The sequence below is a fragment of the Sturnus vulgaris genome, chromosome 5, assembly GCF_052056855.1.
Source record: "Sturnus vulgaris isolate bStuVul1 chromosome 5, bStuVul1.hap1, whole genome shotgun sequence".
Taxonomy (NCBI): domain Eukaryota; kingdom Metazoa; phylum Chordata; class Aves; order Passeriformes; family Sturnidae; genus Sturnus; species Sturnus vulgaris.
Genome location: NC_142247.1, coordinates 59,523,945 through 59,548,676, shown reverse-complemented (window position 1 = coordinate 59,548,676; position 24,732 = coordinate 59,523,945). Strand labels below are relative to the sequence as shown.

General features: G+C 44.8%; 2 protein-coding genes across 3 annotated transcripts in view; one reads left to right on the top strand and one right to left on the bottom strand.

The window, feature by feature from the left end:
- Window positions 1-1,724: 1,724 nt before the first annotated feature.
- LOC106848803 (histone H2B 5-like) lies at window positions 1,725-20,440 on the bottom strand. 2 transcript variants are annotated; one of them, XM_088165784.1, is made up of 2 exons: window positions 20,253-20,440; window positions 1,725-6,351 (listed from the first exon to the last, which is right to left on the bottom strand). In XM_088165784.1, the coding sequence occupies exon 2, from the start codon at window positions 6,320-6,322 to the stop codon at window positions 5,942-5,944; it is 381 nt and encodes a 126-aa protein (XP_088021910.1). In that variant the 5' UTR covers window positions 6,323-6,351; window positions 20,253-20,440; the 3' UTR covers window positions 1,725-5,941. The 2 variants fall into 2 exon arrangements, with proteins under 2 accessions (XP_088021910.1, XP_088021911.1); XM_088165785.1 differs by lacking the exon at window positions 20,253-20,440 and adding an exon at window positions 16,677-16,802.
- A 262-nt stretch (window positions 20,441-20,702) lies between these two features.
- GRAMD4 (GRAM domain containing 4) overlaps window positions 20,703-24,732 on the top strand; it is a 75,296-nt gene continuing 71,266 nt past the window's right edge. Inside the window, exon 1 of the mRNA XM_014868954.2 lies at window positions 20,703-20,843. Within this exon, the coding sequence (XP_014724440.1) occupies window positions 20,815-20,843 (29 nt within the window). The 5' untranslated portion in view covers window positions 20,703-20,814. The remainder of the gene's footprint in view (window positions 20,844-24,732) is intronic.

Genomic DNA, 24,732 nt, shown 5'->3' with positions numbered 1-24,732 from the left:
TTTAAAAGCAGCTGCTTCAAGGGAGAAAATGAGAAATGTTTTTGAGAACAGCTTTCCATTATATGAGAAAGCAGAAGCACCATTTCTCATTCTCACACCATCTGTGTTTATTAATCCTAACAATTTTAGAAACAAAACATCTCTTACATCTTTCATGTAAGCCAGGGTAACAGAATCCACATAACCGTCAAAGCAAGTGCAGGAGCCACACAGGAAAGCCAAGTAAAAAACTTTCTGTTGTGCTTAGTTCTAAGCTCCATAGGCCTAAGAAAACTGCCTGAAACTCTCTACAGTTCAGGTGTGTATGGAGACAACCTGGATCAGTTCTTTGGTGCATTCAACCCAAAATCTTGTTTCCAGCTGTGGCTGTGACAGAATAGGCAAGAAAGACTGTAGGAATCAGACAGACAGATAAAGTAATTTCCTTTCTGTATTCTCTCAGCCTGTAATACTTTTTCAGCATAGCTTTTAAGTGTTTAGTAAAACTTAAAGAAATTTTCTCCCACTAGTTTGTCCTTGAGCCAATTCAAACATCTTCAACAGCCATTGGCAAAGTCTCTACAGGTGGACTACTCATTGCATGAATCTTAATTCAAACCTCATCCTCTCATAATTTCTTTTGATGTTCCTGAGTTCTTCTACCTAGTTCTGCCAATAGCCATATTCATCTGGCATCTGAGTCCAACTAATGGTCTTTGAATAACCAGTCAGTAAGTAGTAGATAATAACTGGATATTTAAAAATAAACAAAATGATCTCCTAGCATCCTGGAGAAGCATGACCTATGCTCTCCCTTTTATAACCTGGTTTGGTTTTTCCTGACACCTGTTTTGAAAGTGCACTGTGGGTGTGTCTCTGGAAAGGGGCATCAAAATGGAAATCAGTACAAGTAGCAAAGTTTATTTCCTTGGAAATAAATACTTCAGATCAGTTAGTTGTAAGTTGGGATTTTTTTCTCTAAATACTGATTTTCCCAATTATGTTAAGCTTGTATTTTTTTTGAAACACTAGAAACTTTTTTAGCTCAGATTTCTATCTGAAATTCTTAACTAGTTTCTCCAGCAGTGTCCAGCATGGCACATGCATTTCCCTCTCCAGTGAACGCATTATGATGATGATGTCCTGCAGGTAAGTGTTTCACTGAAGTGTATTTACCAATCATTCTTCAAAGGAAAGATCTTTTCCTTTCTGAGGTTTTCAGATGTTACATCTCATTCCATGTTTGTTGCCTAAAACTTCTTAAGACTCCAAGAAAAGATGTTTCTAGCATTAGCAGTTGTTAATTCAGATCAACATAAATTGTGAATGTGCATAAAACACTTCTTCAGCCACAGAATCTCACATTGCTCTGTTCAAACTGCTCCTGCCTGGCAGTAAATGATGGGTGTCAGGCAGAGCACAACCCAAGCAGGAGTGTGGCAAGGACAGGTTGCAGGCTCAGCTCTGTCTGGGACAAGATCATTGGAAGGGCTTGAGAAAAACACGTTTATGTTGCACTCATGTTTCGGGTGAGTGACTCCCCATGAGGACTCACAGTGGCAGCCTGTGGTATCCCTTCAGTGTGGGGCTCCTCTGGTTTTTGACTGCCCTTCTGTCAGGACCAGCTGTGCTCCATCTGCTGGAAGGGTCACCCCAGGTCTGGAGGAAATATGGAGAAGGAGAAATGCAGGGCTTGGGGGAACACAAGTGATAAGGGCAGAAGCAAAGACACCCCAACAGCTGGGTACCATTGACTTCCAACAGATTGGAAGTTACATTTTATTTAGACATTTAACAGAAAGCAGGTAATTAGCACTAAGGTCATAACCCAGCAGCAATATAACATGAATCATACTTGATGTAACACTTATTGTCAGAAAAACTCTGTGTACATAAGCCCACGAGATACCATGCATGGACTAAGCATGAAAGATTGCTCCCCAGGTGGTGGTCCCAGGAAACTCTCCAAATTCTGTCAGTAAGTGATTTTTATTATTCAGTTTCCATTCTTCCTTTCCTTGTAAACAAGTTGATCTGGATGTAAACCGTCAGGAAATTCTATGATGGAAGAAACTCTCAGGGCTGTGCAAAGGCCATGCCAAACTCTGCTCCAGGGGTGGCAGGACTTGTGTCTATCCATATGGCTGCCTGTCACCAGAGTGAAGGGTGCACAGGCCACACAACTCCACTGGGCAGGACTCTTCAGTGTCCCTTTGTGGGACACAGAGTTGTGTCCAGGACAGGCACTTGTCCTCCACACTTGTTTTTTCCTTGTTTTCCCCATGCTTGACTAAAAACCTGTCTGTCCTGAACACGAGCAAGCCTCCATGCAGGTTCAGTTCCTCAGTTCCTCTATAGATTGAACTCTGCTGTGAAAGGCAGGTGGACTTTAGGCCCTTCTAGGGAAGCAGGGAGGAAAATCAGAAGATCTAGAGCAGCTTGCTTTCTCTTTTAAATTGTACATGAAAACAAATAACTCAGTGCAGTGATATCCTTGGGGTTAACAAGAAGTTAATATCAAGGCTTTATTACCTTTTTCATCTTCCTTTCCAACTTTCAATCTATAGTTGATTTAATTTTTTAAAATTTGCCTGGCAAAACACATGCATAGACCAGAGATGCTTGTGGGACTGCAGCAGAAATCAGGTAGGGACAGTGGGGCTTGGTATATTACTTTCAGTTTCAAAACATTTTCTCAATTTCAGAGCTGGAAATATGTATTCTTTAAAAGCACAGATGCTGTAGTGCAGAATTCATCTTCTGCAGCAAACCTCCTTACCAAGAAACTGAAGTATGTCACACCTCAGATTATTTAGGGGACAATCAATCCTTGAACTTTTAGACCACCTGCTATTGCCTCTAATATTAAGGCTCAGGCCAAGCTCATCACATTCAAACTAATTCCCATTTAACTGCTGTGGATGGTGTCATGTACATTAACTTTCCAAATGCTTTGTGTGTCAGTCCTAGCTTATACCAGCCTTGCCTTTCCTAGACCATCCCTTCCCTTTGCTGGCACAAATGTCTGTACAACAATGACAGAACAATGCAGCCATCAGAACAGGGTTAAAAACAAACCTTGAGAGAAAGGAAAAAACCAAAAAAGGTTTGTTCTAACATGGATCAGTTCCTCAATCCTGTGCTTCATACTGTCAGGAGTGAGTGAAAAAAAAATACAGACAGTGAAGAGAAAATGGTGCATAAAAGGACAACCTAAACTATAAATGCATGGACATGATCAGTCTCAGTCACTTGGCTTTAGACAATATAAAAATCTTCTTTAAGCCTTCAAGTATTTTTGTAGGTTTAAATCACTGGTTCTCCTCTCTCTGAAACAATCTCCAAAAATGGAGAATGACAACATGGCAGAAGAAAACAGGACCAGTACTCTGAGTATGGAGTGAGCAGCTCTAGTCTGCCCAGCCTCATTCTTGGCTCCCTGAGCTGGCCAGGAGACCCTGGAGGGCCAATACCTCATTTTATTTTCCTGATTTCTTGAAGCCTGTGGAGACTAAAGTGGGAGTCTGCTCTGCACAAAGAAGTGAGAATCTAGGGGCTGTGCCAGGTAATCCAGGGAGATGTGTGTCCTGGCTCATACATACTACTTGGACTGGAGCAGGTTCATTCCACTCTGAATTACTGCCTTCAAGAGGACTCCTCAAGGAGATGAATTCTGACCTGCAGCTCATAAAGACAGAAGAAGAAAGCTCTAGCACTGCCATCCAGCCCTTCACTCCCAACAGTCCCTCTGATGCATCATCCACTGCCTGGATTTCTTGTGGTGGAGGTGTCAAGGATGGTGGCTCTAGGCCCACTGCAGGTACATGTTAATCTTTGGTATCTGATTTTGACTATTTGATTGAAAACAAAAGGAAGCACTAAGCTGTAACCTGCAAAGTGTCCTGGCCAAGAGGCCCAGGTTACCAATGCTACTGATACTGAATACAGGTGCTGCTGCAGGGATCAGCTCCTTGTGGGTGCTGGCACCCAGGGAGCTGAGTTTTGCTCTTTCTGAGAGCTCTCAGCAGAGACTCCTGCTGGTATTAGGCTATGAAACAGCTGTGTGGTATCGATGAGCAGAGCATGGGAGGAAAGCCCCTTTTCAAGTATGGGGTGCTCATACCTAAAGCAGGGGTGTGGGAGCAGCCCATAAACAAACTGACCTTCGCTCTTGCACAGAGACCACACGAGACTCCAGGCTGCTCTCAGGTTTTTGAGCAGGGCTATACAGTCCTTTCCTCAGATCAGCTGGAAAAATGACTGCAATGCAAATCTTCTGGAGCTGCAGTCCTACAGCTCCAAATGCAACATAAATTTGTCAAAGGTCCCAATCACTCTCAAAGTGTAGAGAAACAGGATAGAGTTAAATGCAGGGGAAAGACAGAAATGTACTGCATGACTGCTATTTTGGGATATAAATTTACCTTAATGAAGTCTTGAAGCTTAGGGAGAATCTGCACTTAGTTCTGGATCCTGTATCTTTGCTGCTCCTTTTATTTACAGATTAAGTTGCAGAAAGCTGTTGTTATTTTAGACATGAATATTTTTTATTTGAGTGTTACTGCCTACCAGAGACATTGATTTTTTTAAAAAATGTTGGCTAATTTTGTGTTTTGAGTAGGAAGCTTCAACTTCACACCAGTTCTACACAGGCCCTTCTGCCATCCAGCAGTCTGGGCAAGATAAACCTGTAACCAAGACATTCCTCCCTTAACCTCTATGGCTTTATCATGATTTTATTATTGCTCACCTTAGTGTGGACTTTGAAAAGATATGGAGAGTATCTGAAGTAGTTTAAAACTATTTAATCTTTTAAATATCTGGGATGCAGGCAAGTGTCCCTATATATCCACCCAGCCCCCAGTTTTGCTTTTGCTTTCTAACTGCTGAATGAATTAGGGAGGGCAGGGCCAGGCAAGCTGCCTGCAGTGACCTCTGCGGGGAGCCAGCTCCCTCCCACCCCTCAAAATGCACTAACCACCTCTGCTCCCACACTAGATCCTCAGTCCCTGCCCAAAACATCTGTGCTGTTTGTCCTGCACCACCCTATTGCTCACAGGAGAGGGGACCCCCATGGACACCACCCCATCTGGCCCACACTTACGGTAGAAGGGAGCACCCAGGCAGCATCAAGGCAGGAAAAGTCTCTGAAAAGTAGCAGAATTAGCAATGTCTTGCATGCCAAAGCAAGTCCTAAGGCAGGCAAAGCAGCAGCCAGGAAAATAGAGACCAATTCCCAACATCCCACCTTGTCCATCCCTCCACCTCAGCACAAGGTGGGAGGCAGTGGGCAGCTCCAGCACCAGCACCCTCATCTTGCTCCATGGCTCATCCATCAGGAGCAAGAAGGAGGATTAGTGCTTGGTATCAACGTGGGCATCTGCCTGCCTGCCAGGCTTGCTCTTTAAAACAGGCTGTCAAACACAGATAGCTGTTGAATCAATATGTGCCTAGTAGCTGTTGATGCCACTCCTGCCAGCACAGGGTGGGCTGAGCCACTGCACACCAGGAGAGATTCAGGCTCTGAGAGTGAGGATGCAGCGCTGACTCTTCAGTACCCATATCAGATGACTGTGAGAAAGCAGTCAAACAGGAAGACTTCAGTGATGGTGTCTCTGTGCTGCTGCTGACAGCCCTCCCTCCCAGTGCCAAACATGAATGTTTGCCAAGCACAGAGGAGACTGGATATATTATGGTTGGTCAGTTCTTTGAATGAGATGTGAAAGCAGGGGCCTCCACTACCAGCCTCGACAAATCCTTTCCACATCCTGAACGGACTATGAAAATCAGCTGACATCCAGATCATTGTCTCCTCTTCCTCTGGGCAGCTTCTCATGCCCATTCCCAGGTTGCAAATTGCTGTGGATAATAGCAGTGACCATTCGTCCAGACCATGGCTGCCTACTCGTGCTTGTGTGGAGGGCCCGGTGCTCGATGGTCCCATTGCAGAGGGGACGTCGGGCTATTTGGAGCTGGTGTACTTGGTGACAGCCTTGGTGCCCTCTGAGACCGCGTGCTTGGCCAGCTCTCCTGGGAGCAGCAGGCGCACGGCGGTCTGGATCTCCCGGGATGTGATGGTGGAACGCTTGTTGTAGTGGGCCAGGCGGGAGGCTTCTCCAGCAATGCGCTCAAAGATGTCGTTGACGAAGGAGTTCATGATGCCCATGGCCTTGGAGGAGATGCCCGTGTCAGGATGGACCTGCTTCAGCACCTTGTAGACATAGATGGAGTAGCTCTCTTTCCTGCTTTTGTGACGCTTTTTATCACCCTTCTTCTGGGTCTTTGTCACAGCTTTCTTGGAGCCCTTTTTGGGGGCTGAGGTTGACTTTGCTGGCTCTGGCATCCTGAGAGCTCTTTTGCTGAGTCTTGGAGCTGCTTGGAGAGAACATCAAAAAAATCTAATTTTTTTTTGACCTTCTACAGAATAATTGTACTGCAAGATGAGAGTCTGAGTTGGAGGCAAGCAACAGCTCAGAATGTGAGACAAATACCCCATGACCCCGCACGCGCATTTTTGATCTGCCAGCAAGAATTTCTCTGTTTTGTGTATGGCTTTTTGTTGTTTTCTGCTTAAATATCTACAGCACTGGCCTTGTCAACATCTCTGAACACAAACCTAATTGGCGTCTACTTAGCAAATATGAGATGCAGCCAGAACATCTTTCTGAGAACACTGCAGTTCCACAGCAAACACTAACTGCAGCATGGATTAAATCAAATCTTGCTGGAATGGGCCCAAGACTGTTGCAACGTATCACTGCAGATACCTTTATATGAGACTGGTCAAAATTATTTTATGTGGTTTACAATCTCCAATAAACCCTTTTTTATTTGCATGTAGATAGAAGTTTGAGTGTGCTTGCATTTCTGTGGCTATTGTTTGACACGTTTTCCAGTGAAATATAAAAAGTAATATAGTTTTAAGCTAGCTAGCTAAGCTACAGGAATATATCAGTATTCATATTTGCTATCAAAAAATACCAGAGAGTAGAAAAACTTAGAGGAGGTGGCAGGAATTACTTGGCCGAGAAACAGAAATGTGGATAGGAGTCAAAAAACAAAGTGCTTTTGAGCTACATGTTGATGGAAAAAATTGTTTCCTGCTATTTGATGCTTTTTGCTTTCAAGAGAACAAGCTTTTGCTGGACAGTTTACACCAAATATACCTGATCCTCTCTCTGAGCTTTTCTTCATTAGGTCACAACGTGCAGAGTCATGACCTGCAGCTGACTGCTCTCATCCAGAAGTGCAGTAACAAAAAACCAGTATGTAAACCCATTAAAAAACTATGTGCCTCCCCTACACTACAAATTTACGTATGCTTTACTTCATGGGTCAAGGGGAATAACTGTGTTGCAACCTGGTAAATAGTTTTGTGTTACAGAGAACACTTCAAATGCTCCCTTGAAAGGCAAGGCTCCTCCAGGTTTTGCTGGCGGATATGTTTACAGCATCACCCCAGCGCTTGCATTTTACTGCTCTGCATGTCCTTTGAAGATGACCTAGGAATTACAGTCTGCTGGCCAAGAGAGACTAGTAGAGAAAAAAGAGCTTCAGGGATGATGGCACATGGGAAAATGGATAGAAGTAAACAGAAGAGAGAAAGCTGGGATGTAACATATGGTCTGCACACTCTGAGTATCAGAGAAGGACCTAAACAGTGCCTGTGCCAAGGCAATGGCTGCATGCTCAGCCCTGCCTCTCCTCCTTGGGAAGCAGTGAGTGAGATTAAGATTCTGCAATCAGAGCCAGATGCAGCAGCACTGCTACAACAAAGTCTATATGAAGTTCCCGGCTGCTCCCTGTGGGAGAAAACATCTTTGATCCTGAGAGTGGACTTACGTGCCCACCCCACACCTCAGTGGATACCAGCTCCTGCTTCCGAATCATGGAGAAACCTCCACGGCTCCAGATCAGCCTGCGTGATGCTGCCTCCTCCCTGCAGAGAGCACCAGGCACTGCTGGCTGCTCTGCCCAACGAGGCACCAGGGCTGGGCTCCGGGACACACATGGTCTGGTCTGGAAGCCACTGGGCAAGGGCAACATGGGCATCTTGAGCAGGGCTATGCCCACCTGCAAGGGTAGGTTGGCACTGCTCGGGATGCTGTGGAGGGCGGAGGAAGGGTCTCCACCACAGCCCTCCAAAACACTCTCCTGTCTAGAAGCTGAAGTCAGCACAAGAATCCTTAGAGTTGAGTTTCTGCTCCAGAAAAGCAGTTTATTCTCCAAAGACATGATTTTCACGTGCTAAGTTTTTGACTCTGCCACCTCATGTCCTTTCTTATTTTCTCCTGGCATTGTTTCCAGTGGTGGCATTGGAAGGGCAAGTTCTGGACTGCCCCAAAAGCTCTGGACACCTTTCAAAACTGACACCTGCCCCCTTAAACACCGCATTTTCTTCTTCTGGTGAAATTACAAATTTTCTCCCTTTTTTCCTCTATTTGGGAAGCAGTATTGGGAAAATAAATCCCCTACTTCTCTGTTTGTAGACTTGAAAATATGTAGTTTCAATGGAAAATGATTTTTCTATGAGAAGAAATAACTGTGCACTTGCTTCTTTTTCTTTTGAGCTCATTTCCTGACTGAAAAACACCATAACCAAAAAACGAAAATGAGTATTTCTTAGGCTTTTTGAAAAGTACGTCCTTCTAAAATATGTATTAATTCTTGAGTGCACTTCCACTGCAGCTTTTAAAAAATGAATAGAGAGCCCAACAGGCACCAGAGTGATTTCATAGGGCTCCAGAACAGGTCACATCTACAGGACATCTCCATGCATTTGATCAGCTAATACCCTTGGGTAGCACGGCCTGGATCATGTGTGGCTGCAATGGGGGAAGCAATGATCTGAAGTTCAGAGATTAGCACAAAAACTTGTGCTTCTCTCCACCCATTTCTTTGCAGCTGACTGTTTAACAGGTAAATAACACCTTCTTTGAAAACAGGTTGTGTTCTTCGTGGTTTATTCAGGCAGTGCCTAGCATGCAGAGCCCGAGTGCATTTGTCAGGTGCTAAATAAATAATGTTAATAATGGTCAACAGCATCACCAATCTTTCTGTCAACGGTGCAACACAACCCACAGCACGTGCTGCTATAGTACAGAGACAGAAGCAGTGGGATTATTCTCAAAGTGTCCATGTAGCCAGTTTTTGAGGAAAAAAAAAAAGTGACCTTTAAAAAAATGTTTTCTTTATAAAAATAGTTGCATATCTTTGCTTCCTTAAGGAAAAAAAAAATAGAGTTGGAGAGAGAACCTGAAGAGGTTAATAATTACTGATTTTTATTTTGGAAGTGTTACCAGCATGTTTGACTTCTCTACTGTGATGCAGACCAAGCATTGGGTACAGGTTGCTCAGAGAGGTTGCAGGATCTCCATCCTTGAAGATACTAAAAATCTAACTGGACATGCCTCTAAGAAACCCACAGTGGCTGATCCTGCTCTGAGCATGGACTGGACTAGATGTTTGCCAGAGGCACCTCCAAACTCATCCATTCTGTGACTTTTGGAGACTGAAATGGGGTAGAACATGCTTTATGAGCTGTGTTCCCTTGATTGACATTTCCCATGGGATACTGCAGCCCAAGATTCCCACATGGACCCCTAAGAAAAGATGGTGTCCATTTCCAGGTCCAAGGCACTGAGGTCCCTCAGGGCTCCCCACAGGGTATGGCCATGCCAAGTCACTTTCAAGCAGCACATTTGGAAAGTTTCAGGTTTTTGAGGAAAATCTCTGGGAAAATTTTTTTCTTTATGACTTTGTATGCTCTGAGTTAAATCAGTTATCAGTGCTGGCAGTTTTTTCCTTCCTTAGAAAACCAACAATAAAACCAACCATAGAAATTTTTCCAGCCAGTTCCAAGCAGCAGCCTGACTGCTGCCAGAAAGCAGAGTGGTGCAGAGTGACAGATACATCTTCCTTTGTGTTGACGCTCCTTTCTTCAGCATCATTAAAAGGAAAGTGAATGGAAAAACATATTCAAGGATACAAATCACCACAGTCTCTCAGATCTGAAATGGGAGAGGAGCCCTGCTGAGAAATCCCACGTGGAACATGATGCTGTCTCTTTTCCCCAGGCTTGATATATCAATGGAAAAAGACAGGCAGGGAAGCTCCTGCAAGATTTTTGTTAATTTTTGGCCTTGCTGCTGAGTCTGTAGGACCAGTGCCAAGCTGCTGCCAGCAGTGTGCATAGGTGACCGTGGGTGGACTGTGAGATGGCCTTTTGGACCATGAGATGGCCTTTTGGACCTCTCCTCCTGCAGGGTTGGAAACAGCACTTGGATTTTTTACTTTGTTTTTTCTTTTGAAAGCTGTCCTTGCTATGATGAGCTCGGGGGCATTCCCTGTAAATTCCCATGCTATTTCTGTAATTTCCTAGTCAACAATGAAAGTTACATTTCTAGAATCAGCATTTTGTTCTTAGGAGGTTTTAGTGACAAATTAAACATTTGCAGAAAAACTCAAGCTCTCATCCTTTGGACATTTGAAATTCTGATATCTGTTGATCTTCTGATGTTCTACCTTAATCCGTGCTACAGCACATGAGAGCCAATGGGCACCTACTGATAGTTCTGCCCCTTAAATAGGAATGTCCTGGCCCTTCTGTATAACTATTGCCCCTTTCCTCATTTTCTCCTACTATATAAAAGAAAGAATACTTGGCTTTATTCCTGCATGCCAAAAAATACTAAACAAAATTTGCTGCTGCTTTTTATTTTGTCTGAAACACAAAACACAACAAACAAGAGAATGTTTCCACCAAAAGGAAAAGGCTTTCTAATGGATTCACCTGCTCTGAAATGCTTGTAAGATCTGGTAAATATAACTTATGAATTACCAGGTGCCAACAAATGACTGTTATTGAAAAAGAGAATTTCTGCAAACTGCAAATCCCCTTCCTTTTATTATGTATGGCCATCTACTATTATACAATAATTTGTTCATCTGTCAGGAGTCATTATATAGTAATAGTTGAGAAAACAAACAATATTTGTGATTATTTGGTACCAAGCTCTGCCTCAGGTATAAAGCAGATCAGAAGCACGATGAGTCATTGTGAGACGTTGGTGATGTTGCCTCGTGCAAAAACTGATAGTCATATTTTGGTCTGGAAAGAATTTTTCCCTTGGTATGTTGTCTAGCATGTGATGATGAGGTAATATTTGCTTTGAAATAAGGAGGAGGAGAATTTCCTAGAATAAGGTAAACTAATATAAAATGCCTGATTTCTTCCAATGGTTGAGGAGTGCAGAAAACTGCTTTGAGATCCTAGGTTTCCTCCCAAGTAATCCAGTACCAATACTAAGACCTCATCCTCAGTTCTACATCCTCTGGTGCACTTTGTATCTCTGTTCCTGTAAAGTTTTCATTTAAATGGCTTTCAAACTTGGATATGCACATGCAGTTTTCCAGTGAACAGGGAACTGTGACTATAGGTTAAAACTGAAGATGACCCCTACTTTCCTTGTGTTAACCCATTGCTTGGGAGTTCTGCACAGAATACTACAGGAATCTTTTCTCTTCTATAATTTCAATTTATGATTAGAAAACACACTTTTAATCACCAGTAACAGCTGTAATCTTTTGCGCTACTTCTGCCCAAGCTGCAAGTGCTTCTCAGGGCTGTAGGGGGATCAATCAGAGATTATATATTATTATTACCTACAAGGTAAGGAGCAGGACCCTACATCAGCGCTCTCTGCTGAGAAGATACATTGAAATTTTAAAGAAAATAAAACCTTACCCATTAATCAAGTAAGGCAACAGAGAGACAATGTTGCAAGAAGAATGACTGTCAGAAGACTAAATACTGCAGTCCTTATGCTGATTAAAAAGACTCTGAAGTCAATGGGGATTTAACACAGGTCTGAAAGCACAAGTACAATGTTTAGAGATGCTTAGTACCAACAGCTGACATTGATTTCCACTGGAATCCAAAAGGCTCAGTACTTAACAAATATTAGACTTCATATTTTATCAAGGTTTTGTTACTGTTAATAAACGAGTATTTTAAAAAGCTTTATTATCTGGTCTTTGTAAGAGTACTCATTGTATACTTGCCTTGGGATAGCTGCTATCTACATGCTTGACCAAGTATCCAATAAATACAAAAAGGAGAATGTTGTTTTCTATGGATAAATACCTGTCAAATATATGTGGGGTACACCCAGTACCAGCATCTGCTATAACTACACTCCAGTCAGCTTTCCAACAGTGTCAGGGTTTCAGAGAAACCTGTAGGAGTTAGATTTGATGACCCTTATGGGTCCCTTCCAACTTGGAATATTCCATGATCTGTATTACCACAACCATCCTCAGGAAGCCCAACAGAATCCAACAGAAAATACAAGCAGGCTCACTTCCTTCCTGGAGATTTATCAATAACTCAAAATGTCATGTATAAAATGCAGCATGAGCTTCCTCTCCAAGTTTTAGAATCATCAGGATTTTCTGTTTCTGCCACAAATCCTTTCCTCTAGCAACAGCCTTCTTTTCCCTTCATATCCCACTTCAACTCAAATGGATACACTGGGAGCCAACCTGTCAGCAGCAGCCCTGTGCCCAATTGTGGGGTTTAGCTCCAATCCTTAGACTAACTCAGCAAAATTGCTCTGGAGGCAGGGAGAGGTCAGAGCCTGCTAACCATGTAAGGGCAGCTGATATCCAGCTGACCTGGGACAATCCTGCTGGGCTGAAGGAGTAAGACATCACAGCAGCTCCACTTCTCAGAAGCATCACAAGCTCTATGTATCTTCTAGGTGGTTTGCAAAGTACAGACTATTGGCATTGTGAGAACCAAAATCATAGATGACTGGGGTCTGTAATACCAATGGAAGAAAGGTGCTTTACATGACACCCTATGCTATTGAAAATAAAAAGTGCAGATTTGAAATAAATTGCTCTGTGCTATATTATCAAAAATGAAAATCACTTGCTCTTTATCCACATCATTTCAATTTCTCTGGAAAAGAAGAGCAAAAACTCACCAAGGCTACTATATCTAAATAACTCCTTCTGCAGAGGAGCCATGGTCTCTAAACTAGTAATGACAATAAATCTAAAGAACTGCCATCACATTTAAGCAAACCATTTTTATGCATTTTATGGAGTAATGGAAAATTATCAAAATTCTAGACTATTTTCATAAGTGCTGAAAAATGCATCCATTAAAAATGTGCTAATTCAGCCATTCAGCCAAAAATAGGAGAGAAGCTACAGCCCAACACCTGCACACCGTAGGGGAGAGTGGGTGGGAGAGGGAGAAGAAGCTTCCCCAAGAGATGAAAGCTGCTCCTAGTTAAGGTAGGAGTTATGTGGGAGCCAAAGCAGACACATGCAGCACCTCTTCCTCCTACACACCCCACACCCAGGTTTTTAGCGGGTTCCTGTAACCCTTTTCCAGCACAGATAATTTATGTAGCAAAAAGAAACAAAAGCTGAGATTGTACCCCAAAATGTGTACTTTGGCCAAACCATACTGACTGGGAATAATAATTTGGACATAAACCCACACTGAAGTGGAAAGCTATGTGCCCATATTAGCCTGAAGACCAGACCTAGGTCATTAAGGCTTTTATGAGTGATGTGATAGGTACATCACAATGTAGGTGTTACCACATATTCTCAATGCCATGGATAAAATAAACCCAGCAAAACCTTTTAACAACCTTCAAGGTATGTATATGGGTCTAAGGGTGTATGCTCAACAGACCTGGATGTTACCACCATTAACTCTCCCCCTATATGGGGAGAAAGTGTCAGGCAAGGGCATAATGTGTGCAGCTGTAATCAATCATGACCAACACTCCTTCCAAATGAGAGTCTCTCACTTCAATCATCACTTCCCGGTTACATTACTCACATTTCAGCAAGTCCTGAAAATGGTTTCAGAAAAAATAGCACAAAGCATTCCATCAAAAAAGTCAGGGATATGTAGAAAGCTGCTTTATCATGGTGGTAAAGCCTGGGTGCCTGGGAACACAGAGTGTAAACACAGGAGGTGGGGGTTACCAGACAGGTATATCCTAAAGGACTGTGTGCCATGCCTCAAGCTAAAGGACAGCAAGTGGCACAGCATCTGATTTCATTGCTACAGGGTACTGAAAATATTGTAATGTGTGAATTAATAATTAATTCGGCATGGTAAATGCAATTTTACTGTAAAATAGAGACGTGTGACTATTACTGTAGGGAAACAAAGATAAATGTCCTTCCCCAGATTTTGCATCATTCAATAACTGGATTGGGAACATCATCCAAGACTGCTGACACTTTTTTCTCCTGCTGCCACCAGATCACATTACCACAGGCAGAAAGTCCTCTGAGCATTAGAGGTCATCTTCTGTAGGAAACAGGAAAATGGAGAGTCTGTAGATAGAAGGAGAGGAGAGAAGCATGGCTGGGACAGCCAGCTGTGCCAAAGCTCCCCTGAAGAGGCAAGCTGGCTTTTCTCCAGAAACAGATAGGGGTGAGCACTAAAGACACAAGAGTTATCGAAGGTAAAAGTAAACTCAGAAACAAGAACTGACAATAAACCACTTTAAAATGTTCATGAATAAATTTACACTGGAGATGAGAGGGAACCTCACTTTCATCCTTACTTGGAAGTGGGAAGATAAAGGCAAAGGAGGAGGGGAGAAAGACAAAGAAATCCATTCCTTCCACATTTCAAAGACAAAACTTGATATTATAAAAATTCTAGGAAATGGCTCCAGTATAGCAAGTAACTGCTCTACATTAACCAGGCAACCTTTTTCTATGGTGCTGTGCTACTGAAGAATTGTTATCAAAATGCACAGATGTCCTTCACTTTGTACTTCTCTTTCCTTTATTCTTTTATTTATTGTTCCTTCCTTCTTTTTCTCACATCCATTACAAGTGCCAGGAGTTTCAAAGCCCCAGCAGGTTTGCTGCCACTTGGTACTGTCTCACATGTGGTATTTGTACAGACCAACACACTACTTTGAACAACCGCAGGGTTGAAAAACTGGCAACTCTCCAGAAACTTTAAAAGAAATGGTTGTCAGGTTAGCCCATGCCCAAATTCCACATGGTACAAACTGCTTGTGCATAGTGTTTTAATTTACCTCTAATTTGTGATAGCATCATTACGACATGGATTTAGTGTGCTAATCACTATGCTGATGCAAGCTAAAAAACACCATCTCCCTTCCAGAGAAATCAAGGCATAGCTGGGGACACAACAGTATTTGCATCAGGTAAGGGTGCAAAGAGCAATATGCTGAAGACTTGGTTGCAACAACTAGACCAGCAGTGAAGAAAATGGGGGCTGCTGGACAAAATGACAGTGGTCCTGGATGGCAGTAGCAATTAGAACAACTACATGTAAAGCTTGCTTTTGAAAACTCAGAACGGTTTTCAAAGGGAGTAGGTTTAAAATGCCAGTGGAATACCATATTAGATGTACAATACTGTTATTTTTAATCATCCTTGGCTCCATCCTCTCATATTCACCTTCCTCCTGAGCTTTCCATGACCTCAGTCTCCCCACTGCTTTAGTCCAGTAGTCTCCCAAGCTATTTCCTCCTGAGATGAAATGGTCACCCTTTGCTCCTCTCTCTCCCTGCTGGTGCCTCTTCCAGCACACTCCTTCCACAGAGGTCATTAATGCCTCTGCTTCCAGAACCATATCTTTGCAGGTGACTGCAAAGTTCTTGAGTTGTGTCTCAGTTATCAGGCAGCTACAGTTGATAAGGAGGATGACTGGAGCTGGGCTAAGTACCCACAGCGCAGGAGAGGAGAGAAGATGGGGTTAATTCTGGCATGTGAGAAAGAGGAGGGTGGTACTGGAAGGTCAAGATAGCTGCAGTCTCCGTATCTTCAGGGCAGAGCTGCTACACCTCCAGTGCATTTTAAGACAAACACATCAAGAATGAAAACAACCTATATTTATATTAGGTATGGACAGACAGCTCCTTCTGGACAGGATGTTCTCTGTCTCCCGTCTTGTAGCACCCCACTTGTTACTCAGTCAATCTCCAGGTCCCCCAGAGGACCCAAAGAGGACTTCTGCCTTCTGTCAACATGGAAGCATGTTCCCTACGCTTCCTTCACTGATATTTACCAATGGTACACTTCAGCCCTTTTAGTTTCCCCCCTTCCTTCCTTGTTCCTTGCTTCTACCTGCTTTTGTGATGGAGAAATGAGGAGACTCTTACCAAATGCTTTCCCTGGCCTTCCTTCACACTAGGTTTTAAGTGCTGAGCTCCAGGGTACCTTCCTTTCTGCCCTTCCCCTATGTCATTTCAAGAACTCCTTCAGAAAAAAATGTCACGTTTTTCTGCTCCAGCTTTCTAGCATAACTCATGTCCTCTTTGTAACTCCCAACAACCTGGGGTGGTTCTGTTCTACCCTTTCTTCCATCGCCTCCTGTACACACTACCTATTGCAAAGCCACCTCTGTATTGTTTTCATTTTTACCTTGCAGTCTTTTTTCATTCAGTATTTTCTGCTTGACAAGTATCAGTCTACTTCATATGATCTCTCTCCCCACAAGAGGCGGTCACATAGGTTATAAGGAGAGATCTGCTGTGCCCAAAAGCATGTCTGTCTTTCCTGACTCTGTCTAATATAGACACTGCCTCTGACAAACTTTGCCCACTTACATCCTTGATCATTGTGGCTAAAAGCCCACAGTTTCCCCCACCTCAGCATACCCCACCTGCAGTGATTACCTGGGGGATCGTCCTCTACCTTCAGCTGATGGATTTCAACTCTCCAGGTGACATCTCGTGTCAGAGATGTGTTCTCTGCACATGGAAACTCTCTCTTCTATGGTCCTCAGGTAAAGGCTATTTTTTAGAAAAATAACACAGAAAACCTTGCTGCATTGGACCACCTACATACTTTCACCAAATTCAGGAAAAAGCCCTCACTTATTTTATAGGAAGTTTTAAGGCTGGTTTGAAAGGTAAAGAATTCCTACTCCAAGAAGGTCGATGAAATAATATGACAAGGGTGGTGATTAAGTCTCACCACAAAGGAAAATGTTGAGTTGATGTAGGTGGCATATAAAACCCCCCACTCTCTTTATGAGTCAGGTAAGCTGCCAGAAAGCGGAGGTGGAATCTGTGGGATGGAGCTGTTTTCATTCCAGCCAGTTAGTAGTAAGCTCTTTGAACAACAAAAAAAAAGTAGTTTAAATAATAAATTATATATTTTAAAACTCAGACTTTTATCTAAATAGCAGGTTCTAACAACTGCCCTTGATCCCCAATGATGGTGTTTGTAGCCAGTGACAAACAAGGGAAAAAATTATTAAACAACTCTTCCCCCCACCCTCTGAGGCTAATGTAGCATTTTTGGATTATGCCTCTATTCTTCCATCTCCCACCCAATGCATATGATCCTGCAGTCATAGCTCTCTCCTCTCCCTCTGGCTCCAGAAGAAATGGAGGCTGACAAGCTGGAGTCCCAATCTCACCCCACATAGAGCCCTTTTCAGAGGAAGACATTAGCTTTGCTGAGGTGAAAGCATTTATCTTCCAATAGGTGCACAAAAGTAGCTTAACAAATGCATAAAACAAAACAATTGGGGGGGAAAAAAGGAAAATGTTTTGTGAGGTCTTATTTTGGGTCAGTCCAGCATTCAAGAGATATTCCAAAGATATGGCAGTGTCCCTCATTTAAAATTAAAGTCTTTTCATTTACAAAAAACCCTCAAATTGAGAAATGTAAAATAATGTAATTAGGTCCTTGAGCTCAAGGGGCTCCTCTGGTACTGTCAGTGGGAACACAACATCTGTTCACAGTCCAGCCTGAGCAAGATACTCTCTTAAGTATACATCTGAATTTAGGAACATTTACCACATACTTAATTCTTCAGTCTACCCAATACATATGTTTGAGGATGGGCAGTAACACTGTATTTCAGGTGCTAAGAAAGGGATGAAATAGGATCAGACCATTAGCATGAGTAATTTCTTGTTTTCAGCTGGAGAGTGAAAGATGTGGAGTGTAAATATATGTATACATTTATATATGTAGTATTTAAGTAAAATATATGTAAATGTAAGGGAGGAAAAGGACAGTAACCAAAGGAACAGCTTGGAAAAGAAATGTCAAGAGGAAAGTAGAGTTAGGCAGTAGACAGAAGTGAGATGTCAGAAAGGAAAGTGCAAGAGAGGGTATAAAAAGAATGACAAAGAGGGGGAAAAAGAGATGTAAGAAGAAGATGTATGAAAGAGGACAAAAATGAGAGAAAAGACGTGAGTGGACAAAAAACAGAGAGAGGAGGAAGGTAAACTAATGAGCACAAAGGCAGAAATACTGATGTATAAATAAGACACAGAAGAGACTCATAAGAAGGGTCACAAGAAGAAAAAAAGACTTGTGCAGCAAAGAAGATGTAAAATAAGCAGTGGGAAAAAAAAACACCTGCTAGGACAGCACTTCTCAGAGTCATGGGTGAGAGGTGCTGCTGTCCCAACAAGGGACAGAGGCAAACCCTAGGAAGTGACAGGCTAAACCCAAGAAGAACAAAGGATGACGCTGGGAGAAGATAACGATACCCTTGTACTAGGTTGCTGCCTTTTGTCTGAAACGGAAATCACAAAGGTCATTGAAATTGCTGCTTAAATCTTACATCTGATACTTGAAAAAAACCTCTTTCCCAATACAATCATTCTACCTTCTCTCTCAACACTGTATTAAATTAATTACCGTACATGCCACAGTTGTACCTCCCTGCTGGGGAAGAAAACCCCAGACACCATTTTGCTCAAAATAGACCTTCTTCTCTGGCTCCCTTTGCCTATAGAGGCTTCTGTAGAAATCTTTCAGTAGACAAAGGTAAATTTCCTGCAGCTCCAAAATCACCATGATGGATTTGGCTATCATTAGTAAAATGAGGAAAGAAAGAGGAAAGAAACAGGGGTAAGTGAGCACTCAGGGAAAAAAAAAAAGTCTTTTTTGTTATTATAATTAGGAAATTTAAGCAGTACAGAGGGAAAGAAATTGCTGCCTGTAAATAAACTGTCACTCTTTTGCACATCAAATAATAGGAACAAGAGGGAGTGTGTGGGAAGTACAGTTCACATTATCAAATTATTTCTGATATTAACGTGTTCAATATAATGAAAACACAATCAGAAAAATAACATATTGTAACACAAATACTATGGAGGCTATTGAGAAAAAAACCCAGGAAGACCAGTGTTCCCAGGGTACCTCCAATCTGAGAAACCAGAGCGTTATTAGTAGTAACATATGGAGATGAATGAAACCATGTTTGTAAATGTGATATGCAATTGCACACTCTCACTTGGCTTTCCTTTTTCACGATCTGACTCAGCCTCCACACTCCCCCATCTTTTGATTCATAAATTCTTGATATCAAAAAATAAAGGAGTTACAAAGCCAGCATGCAAAAGGGCATGAGATGACGTGAAAGACAAGGATGCTGGTGAGCACAGAACGTGCCATCAATCTCCACCCTGCAAATGGACAAATCTGCTGGAGATAAGCAGTGGGGACAGGGCCACCCTCTCCAGGGGCTCGCCGGAGGATGCCGAGCAGCAAACCACAGCTCATCCCCCTTGCGCTAGAGGCGCATGCTGAGGTAGACAAATCTATTACAAAATCGTATAATATTGCTTACGCTGCACAGCAGCCCCTGCATCACCAAACCCGTGAGACTGGAGGTGAGAGGAACGAGAAATTTTCTTATGGCATATACTCTCTGTTTTTTTAAGCTATAGAAAAAAGATCAGGGTTAACCACAAGAAACACAAAACACAACAATGCATGAGCAAGGGTTTACGGCCCTATACGCTTACTAAATAATGAACAACCTCACTGAGTGGAGGTCTGTACACTGGATGATCCCTTCCTTCCCTGAGGGCTATCTGGGCTCCTCAGCATGTGTGCGGTCCGGCTGCAGACGGCCAGCCCAGCCCGTGGGCAGCGCTGGCCCACTGCAGGCAGTGCCCAGCCACGGCCGTGTCCGGCCCAGCCTTCGCCTTCAGCCCCCGGTTAACCGGAGCGCACTGAGCTCCGCCAATACGATTCCTACGATCGCAGCACCGGCAAGGCTGACACCGTTTCGGTGCATTCGCCAAGCCCGGAGAATGACGAAGCCCCGACTCCGCGGGGCTCAGGGTCCAGCCCAAGGCGGGGCAGGGCTGCCCTCACACCGCATCGCGGTACAGCGGTGCGGCAGCTCGCATGCTCGGGCAGCGCAGCCCCGCTGCGGCCACTGCGGTGCCCACCGCTGCCGCACCGCAGGCAGCCAGCGCAGGGGAGGGTCTTGCCTGCTGGGCGTCTGGACTCCTCCGCAGGCGAGCTCCGGGCGCCGGCGTGGCGCGGGGCAGGTGCGCGCGGCGGGGCTGGGGGGTTGCTCGCTGCCGCTCCGCGCAGATCCGGCGGGCTCCGCGCCGGGTGGGCCGCGGGACCGGGACCCGCCTCCGGTCCCGACCAGGCTGCGACCGCCGGGGCGCCTCGCTGTGCGCCGCCGCCGCTGCGGCCCGGACCGTGCCGCACCGCCCATAGCCCGCCCGCCGGCTCCGCCCGCCCCCGCCTCTGCGGGCTCCCGCCGCGGGGCCGCCGGGGGCGGGGCGGGCGCGCAGCGCGGCCCCGGCGAGCGGCTCGGGCGCTGCTGCGGTGGCGGCGGCGGCTGCGCGGGGCGCTCGGCACGGCCGCGGCGGCGGACGGGCACCTGCTGCCGCCTCGCCCGCACGGGGCTGCGCTTTGTCCGGGCTGAGCGGGCGCGCCCGGCCCCGGCGGCCCCCCCCGCCCGGCCCGGCTCAGCACAGCGGCCGGCGGCTCTCGGGGCGTCGCCAGCCTCCGGAGGCCTGGGCACGGCGGGGAGCGTGAATGAGAGTTTGCTCCGATTTCCGAGCAGGGTGAGTGCCGCGCTGGACGTCTCGGGGGAATAATAATAATAATGCTAATAATAATAATATCGTATTTTTTGTGTGTGTCCATACCTTTACATACTAGCCCGGTGCCACCTCCCTGGGGCAAGGTTGCGTTCGGGGCGCGGTGTCTCTCGCCGCCTTCGAACGAGGAACCCCTGCTGTCTTTTGGTCCCCCCGTTCCCTTTTGTTCGGCTCTCCCAGAGCTGGGGGCGGACCGGGAGGCTGGGGGCGAGCCAACGGAGCTCGGGGCCGGTGGCCCAGCTGCCCGGGCGGTTGCGGCAGCCAGGACGCTGTCCCCGTGCGCAGGGGGTGTCCGGCAGTCCCCTCCCTGATTCCCGGGCGGAGCACTGGCCCTCTTCTCCTTCCCGCGCCCCTCTGGCACGGAGGAGCCGCCCTGGGCTGCGGGGACAAGGCGGTGGCATCGCCGCCACCAGCCAGGAGGCACCGGCTGTAGTAAACACAGAGCATGGGGCGGCGGTGAACCCGGTAAAGGTCATATCCTTGTGTGCACACGCAGCCCGACCTATCTGGGCTCCCCAGCTGTTGTCTTGGGGACGGTGTGGTGGCTGCCGGTGGCTGTGGCTGCCGGAGCCCGCTCCCGGCCCTTGGCTCCCTTGGCCGCCTGGGCTGTGCTCGGCGGTGTTCCCCGGCAGGGGCAGGGATCTCCCTTGGCGAGGAGCAGCAGCGCGAGCTGCGTCACACCCTGCTTCACCTCCTCCCGCCCCCGGCCGGGATGGCAGCTGGGTGGCATCCGATTTAGCAATAAGAGCTGGGAATGCAGGTTCTGCTGTGAGGTTTGATTCCTGAGCGGTAGCTGTGCCTAGCCGAGTTCAGGGCTAGCCACGCGTTCATGGTAAATAGCAGCCACCGATGTGCTGATTCCTCAGAGCATGCAGTGTGTGGATGCATCTTGGTGTGGAGCAGTGAGGCACGGGAGTGTTGGAACAGTGGAAGCAGAGGAATGCTGCTGGAGAGCTTACTCGCAAGGAGAGGATGGCTTGGTAAATGGCTGTTTTGCAATTCAGGCTGTCAGCCTGGACTCCTTCAGACAGGTCAATAGGTATGTGTAGATTTTGTGGCCTTCTGCGTGCTCCTGTGGGTCATCATTGGGCATTTGTGCGCAAATGGGGCAAATGGGAAATGACAGCTTTTTGTCATGTTTTGTCATGTCTTGCCTTTTTGCTGCAGGTCAGGAGTTTTAGATGGGTAGATGTGGTGCTGTTAAGCTTGCGTGGTTATGGAATGAATGATGGAGAAGTTCTCAGTATCACATTTCCAGTGGTGGTTGAGACGTGGGTGGGGAGAGGAAATATTTAGTAAAGTAGGGCTCTCAGGTCCCTGTGCTTTGCATTATCTGGCAGTATCCTGCCTTTGCTTTTAACATGTGATAGTTTCATTCCACTGAATTAGAAGTGTGAGCTTAACTACTTTTTTTAATGCTGTATTTAGTTATCAAATACCACATGTAGTTATTCAGAAAGGGAGGGCTTTTTTTAGTCCTGGTCTGTGTTCTTTGGAGACTGACAGTTAAACTACTCGCTCTGTAACTGATAAAATACAAAATTGGTGTTGTTATGGCACTGAATTTATGCAAAATTCCATGAAAGCCTGAGTTATGTTTCACTCCTTTTCATATGGTGGCCACAAGAATGTTTGGCTCATCCATCTGCCCTAATAAAGGTGTTTTTGGGCTGAGATGCCAGACTGAACTGAAATGAGCCATGTCGTGCATCCTGCTCTGCAGGTAAGCTCTTGGAGCTGGTTTCAGATGGTGGTAGGTGGGGTGGGTTTGGTTTTGTTTTTTTTCCTCATTTAACTGTGGCACTTATTGAGTCTTGATCTGCTCAGCATGTCGTTGGTCAGGGGGTGGCTCTCAAGCAGCCTGGGGTTGTCTGCTTTGGATGTATGTTTGCCACTCCTTGGCATGCTACAGCTTCTGCTCTGGGTGAAGGCATCACCCAGGCTTTGACCTCCTGCCTGATGCCTTGCCAGCATTGCTATGTCCTGGTGACCTGACATCAGTATCTGTGGGGGGTAAGGAATTAAGGGCAGCAACTGGGGAAAGCCTGTCCTGGCTCTGCCCTTTCAGGGGACCCGGTTTTAAAGAGACTGATAGAAGGGCGATCCCAAATGAAGAGAAAAAATCAGGGGGCTGACTGGCAGCCCTGCTGTCTTTCCAGCTGGAAACTAATTCTCAGTGATTTACAGCAGAAACTGTTCCCTGCCCCTACCCCTTCTCTTCCCGTGAGAGATACTGAAAGGTTATAAGAATAGAAGTTCATTATAAGAATGAATGGCTGGAGCAGTATTATGTGCCAAAGAGATTCAGTGTTGTTTGAAACCTGGGGGAAAAAACGCCAGCTGTAATACTTTATTTTGTCAAGGGAACCCTTGCAGTGTCTGAGAAGTGATTAGTGCTGCTGTTAAGGGTCAGGAATAGGTCCTGGGTATGAAACATTGTCTGTGGATACATAGGAAGCACATACATGTGATACTACATATATGTGATGTGTTTTCAGCGTCATTCTGGTACTTGGGTATTCAATCCGTAATACAGGGACTTCAAAGCTAGGGAGAGGCATTAACTGTTTAACCCCCAAAGTGATGGCAGACCTGTTGGAAGAATAACAAAGATCCAATTTCTCCTTATTTTGTCTGCTGAAAATTCACATTTTATTTTTTGACCGTATCACCACCAAATCTATAGGGACTCTTGAACAACAGTGTTTTGTATAACATATGGTCCCATTAACAATTTTACAGTGAATAATTTTTTTATTTAAGGAGTAATAGATCACATTTCCTGATATTTTGTTTTTTATGGTTGTGGGTAATAAATACTGTTCAGGAAGGCTTGAGTCAAGGGCAGCATATACCTCACTGATTTTTTTGGGTTAAAGTTATGTAGCTATTCAGTGGTTTGTTGTGGTCTCTTCCTCTCTCTCATTACCACCAGTATTTATCAGGCTTAGCAGCGATATTCTCTAACTTAAAGGTCCTGCAAGCCCTGGCTATAACCAAAATACTCCACTATTATATTCAGAGAATTCTGTCCTCTTGAATTGGAGGCTCTCTTGTCCAAACCTATGTCAGGCCAAAATAAAGTACACAATTCTTTAGCTTTATCCTGTGTCACTCGTTTTGTTTCTTTCCTACATAGATTTTTCACAACTTAAGATTATCTGTATCCGTGCTATCCATCCTCCTAAGAAGTGATCACTTTCTCTCATGTGATATTTTTATGACACAGAGTTTGATCAGAGGAAAAGCTTTGGACAGTAAGTGCTATCAGGGTTTTTCAAAGCAGATTTTCTTTCTGCCCACTGCCGTTAACCTGGCAGGTTAATCCATGAAATAATCAGTACACAGAAATACAGACAACAAATACAGTGCTTCAGTAGTAATGTTGGGTGCTTTGAGGTTTTTATGTGTTTTGGACTTTGAAGTTTCTGAACATGCAAGTTTCCTCTTTGTGCCTTGTGTTCCTTGCCGTTGCTATAGGACACATGCTCACAAACCAAAGAAATTAGGCCTTTTCCTAGAGGTCAGAATTTACTAAAAGTTATAGTTTAGTTGTGAACTCCCCTTAAAATTTAATGACTTAGTACTGCTTCTTGTTATGACACAAGAAAATGAAGCAAAGAGTCTTTGAAGTGACTTCAGACTTCATAAATATTAACAGGCTCTGCAATCTTCAGAGAGAGTAGGTTCTGGATGTTTTTCTTCACCTTAATAGTATGGTTTCATTTGCACAGTGTATCTTCTTGTCTTGACTAAACTGAAAGAGCAGTTATCAGATGCAAATCAGAAATACTGTATTTGTGGGTAGGAGCACTCTTGCTGTGTTTCCCCTTCCCTCTTGAACACTCAATCC

What these genes read in the sequence shown, in the direction of transcription:
- LOC106848803 (XM_088165784.1), bottom strand. Translation starts at nt 6,322, where the DNA reads ATGCCAGAGCCAGCAAAGTCAACCTCAGCCCCCAAAAAGGGCTCCAAG.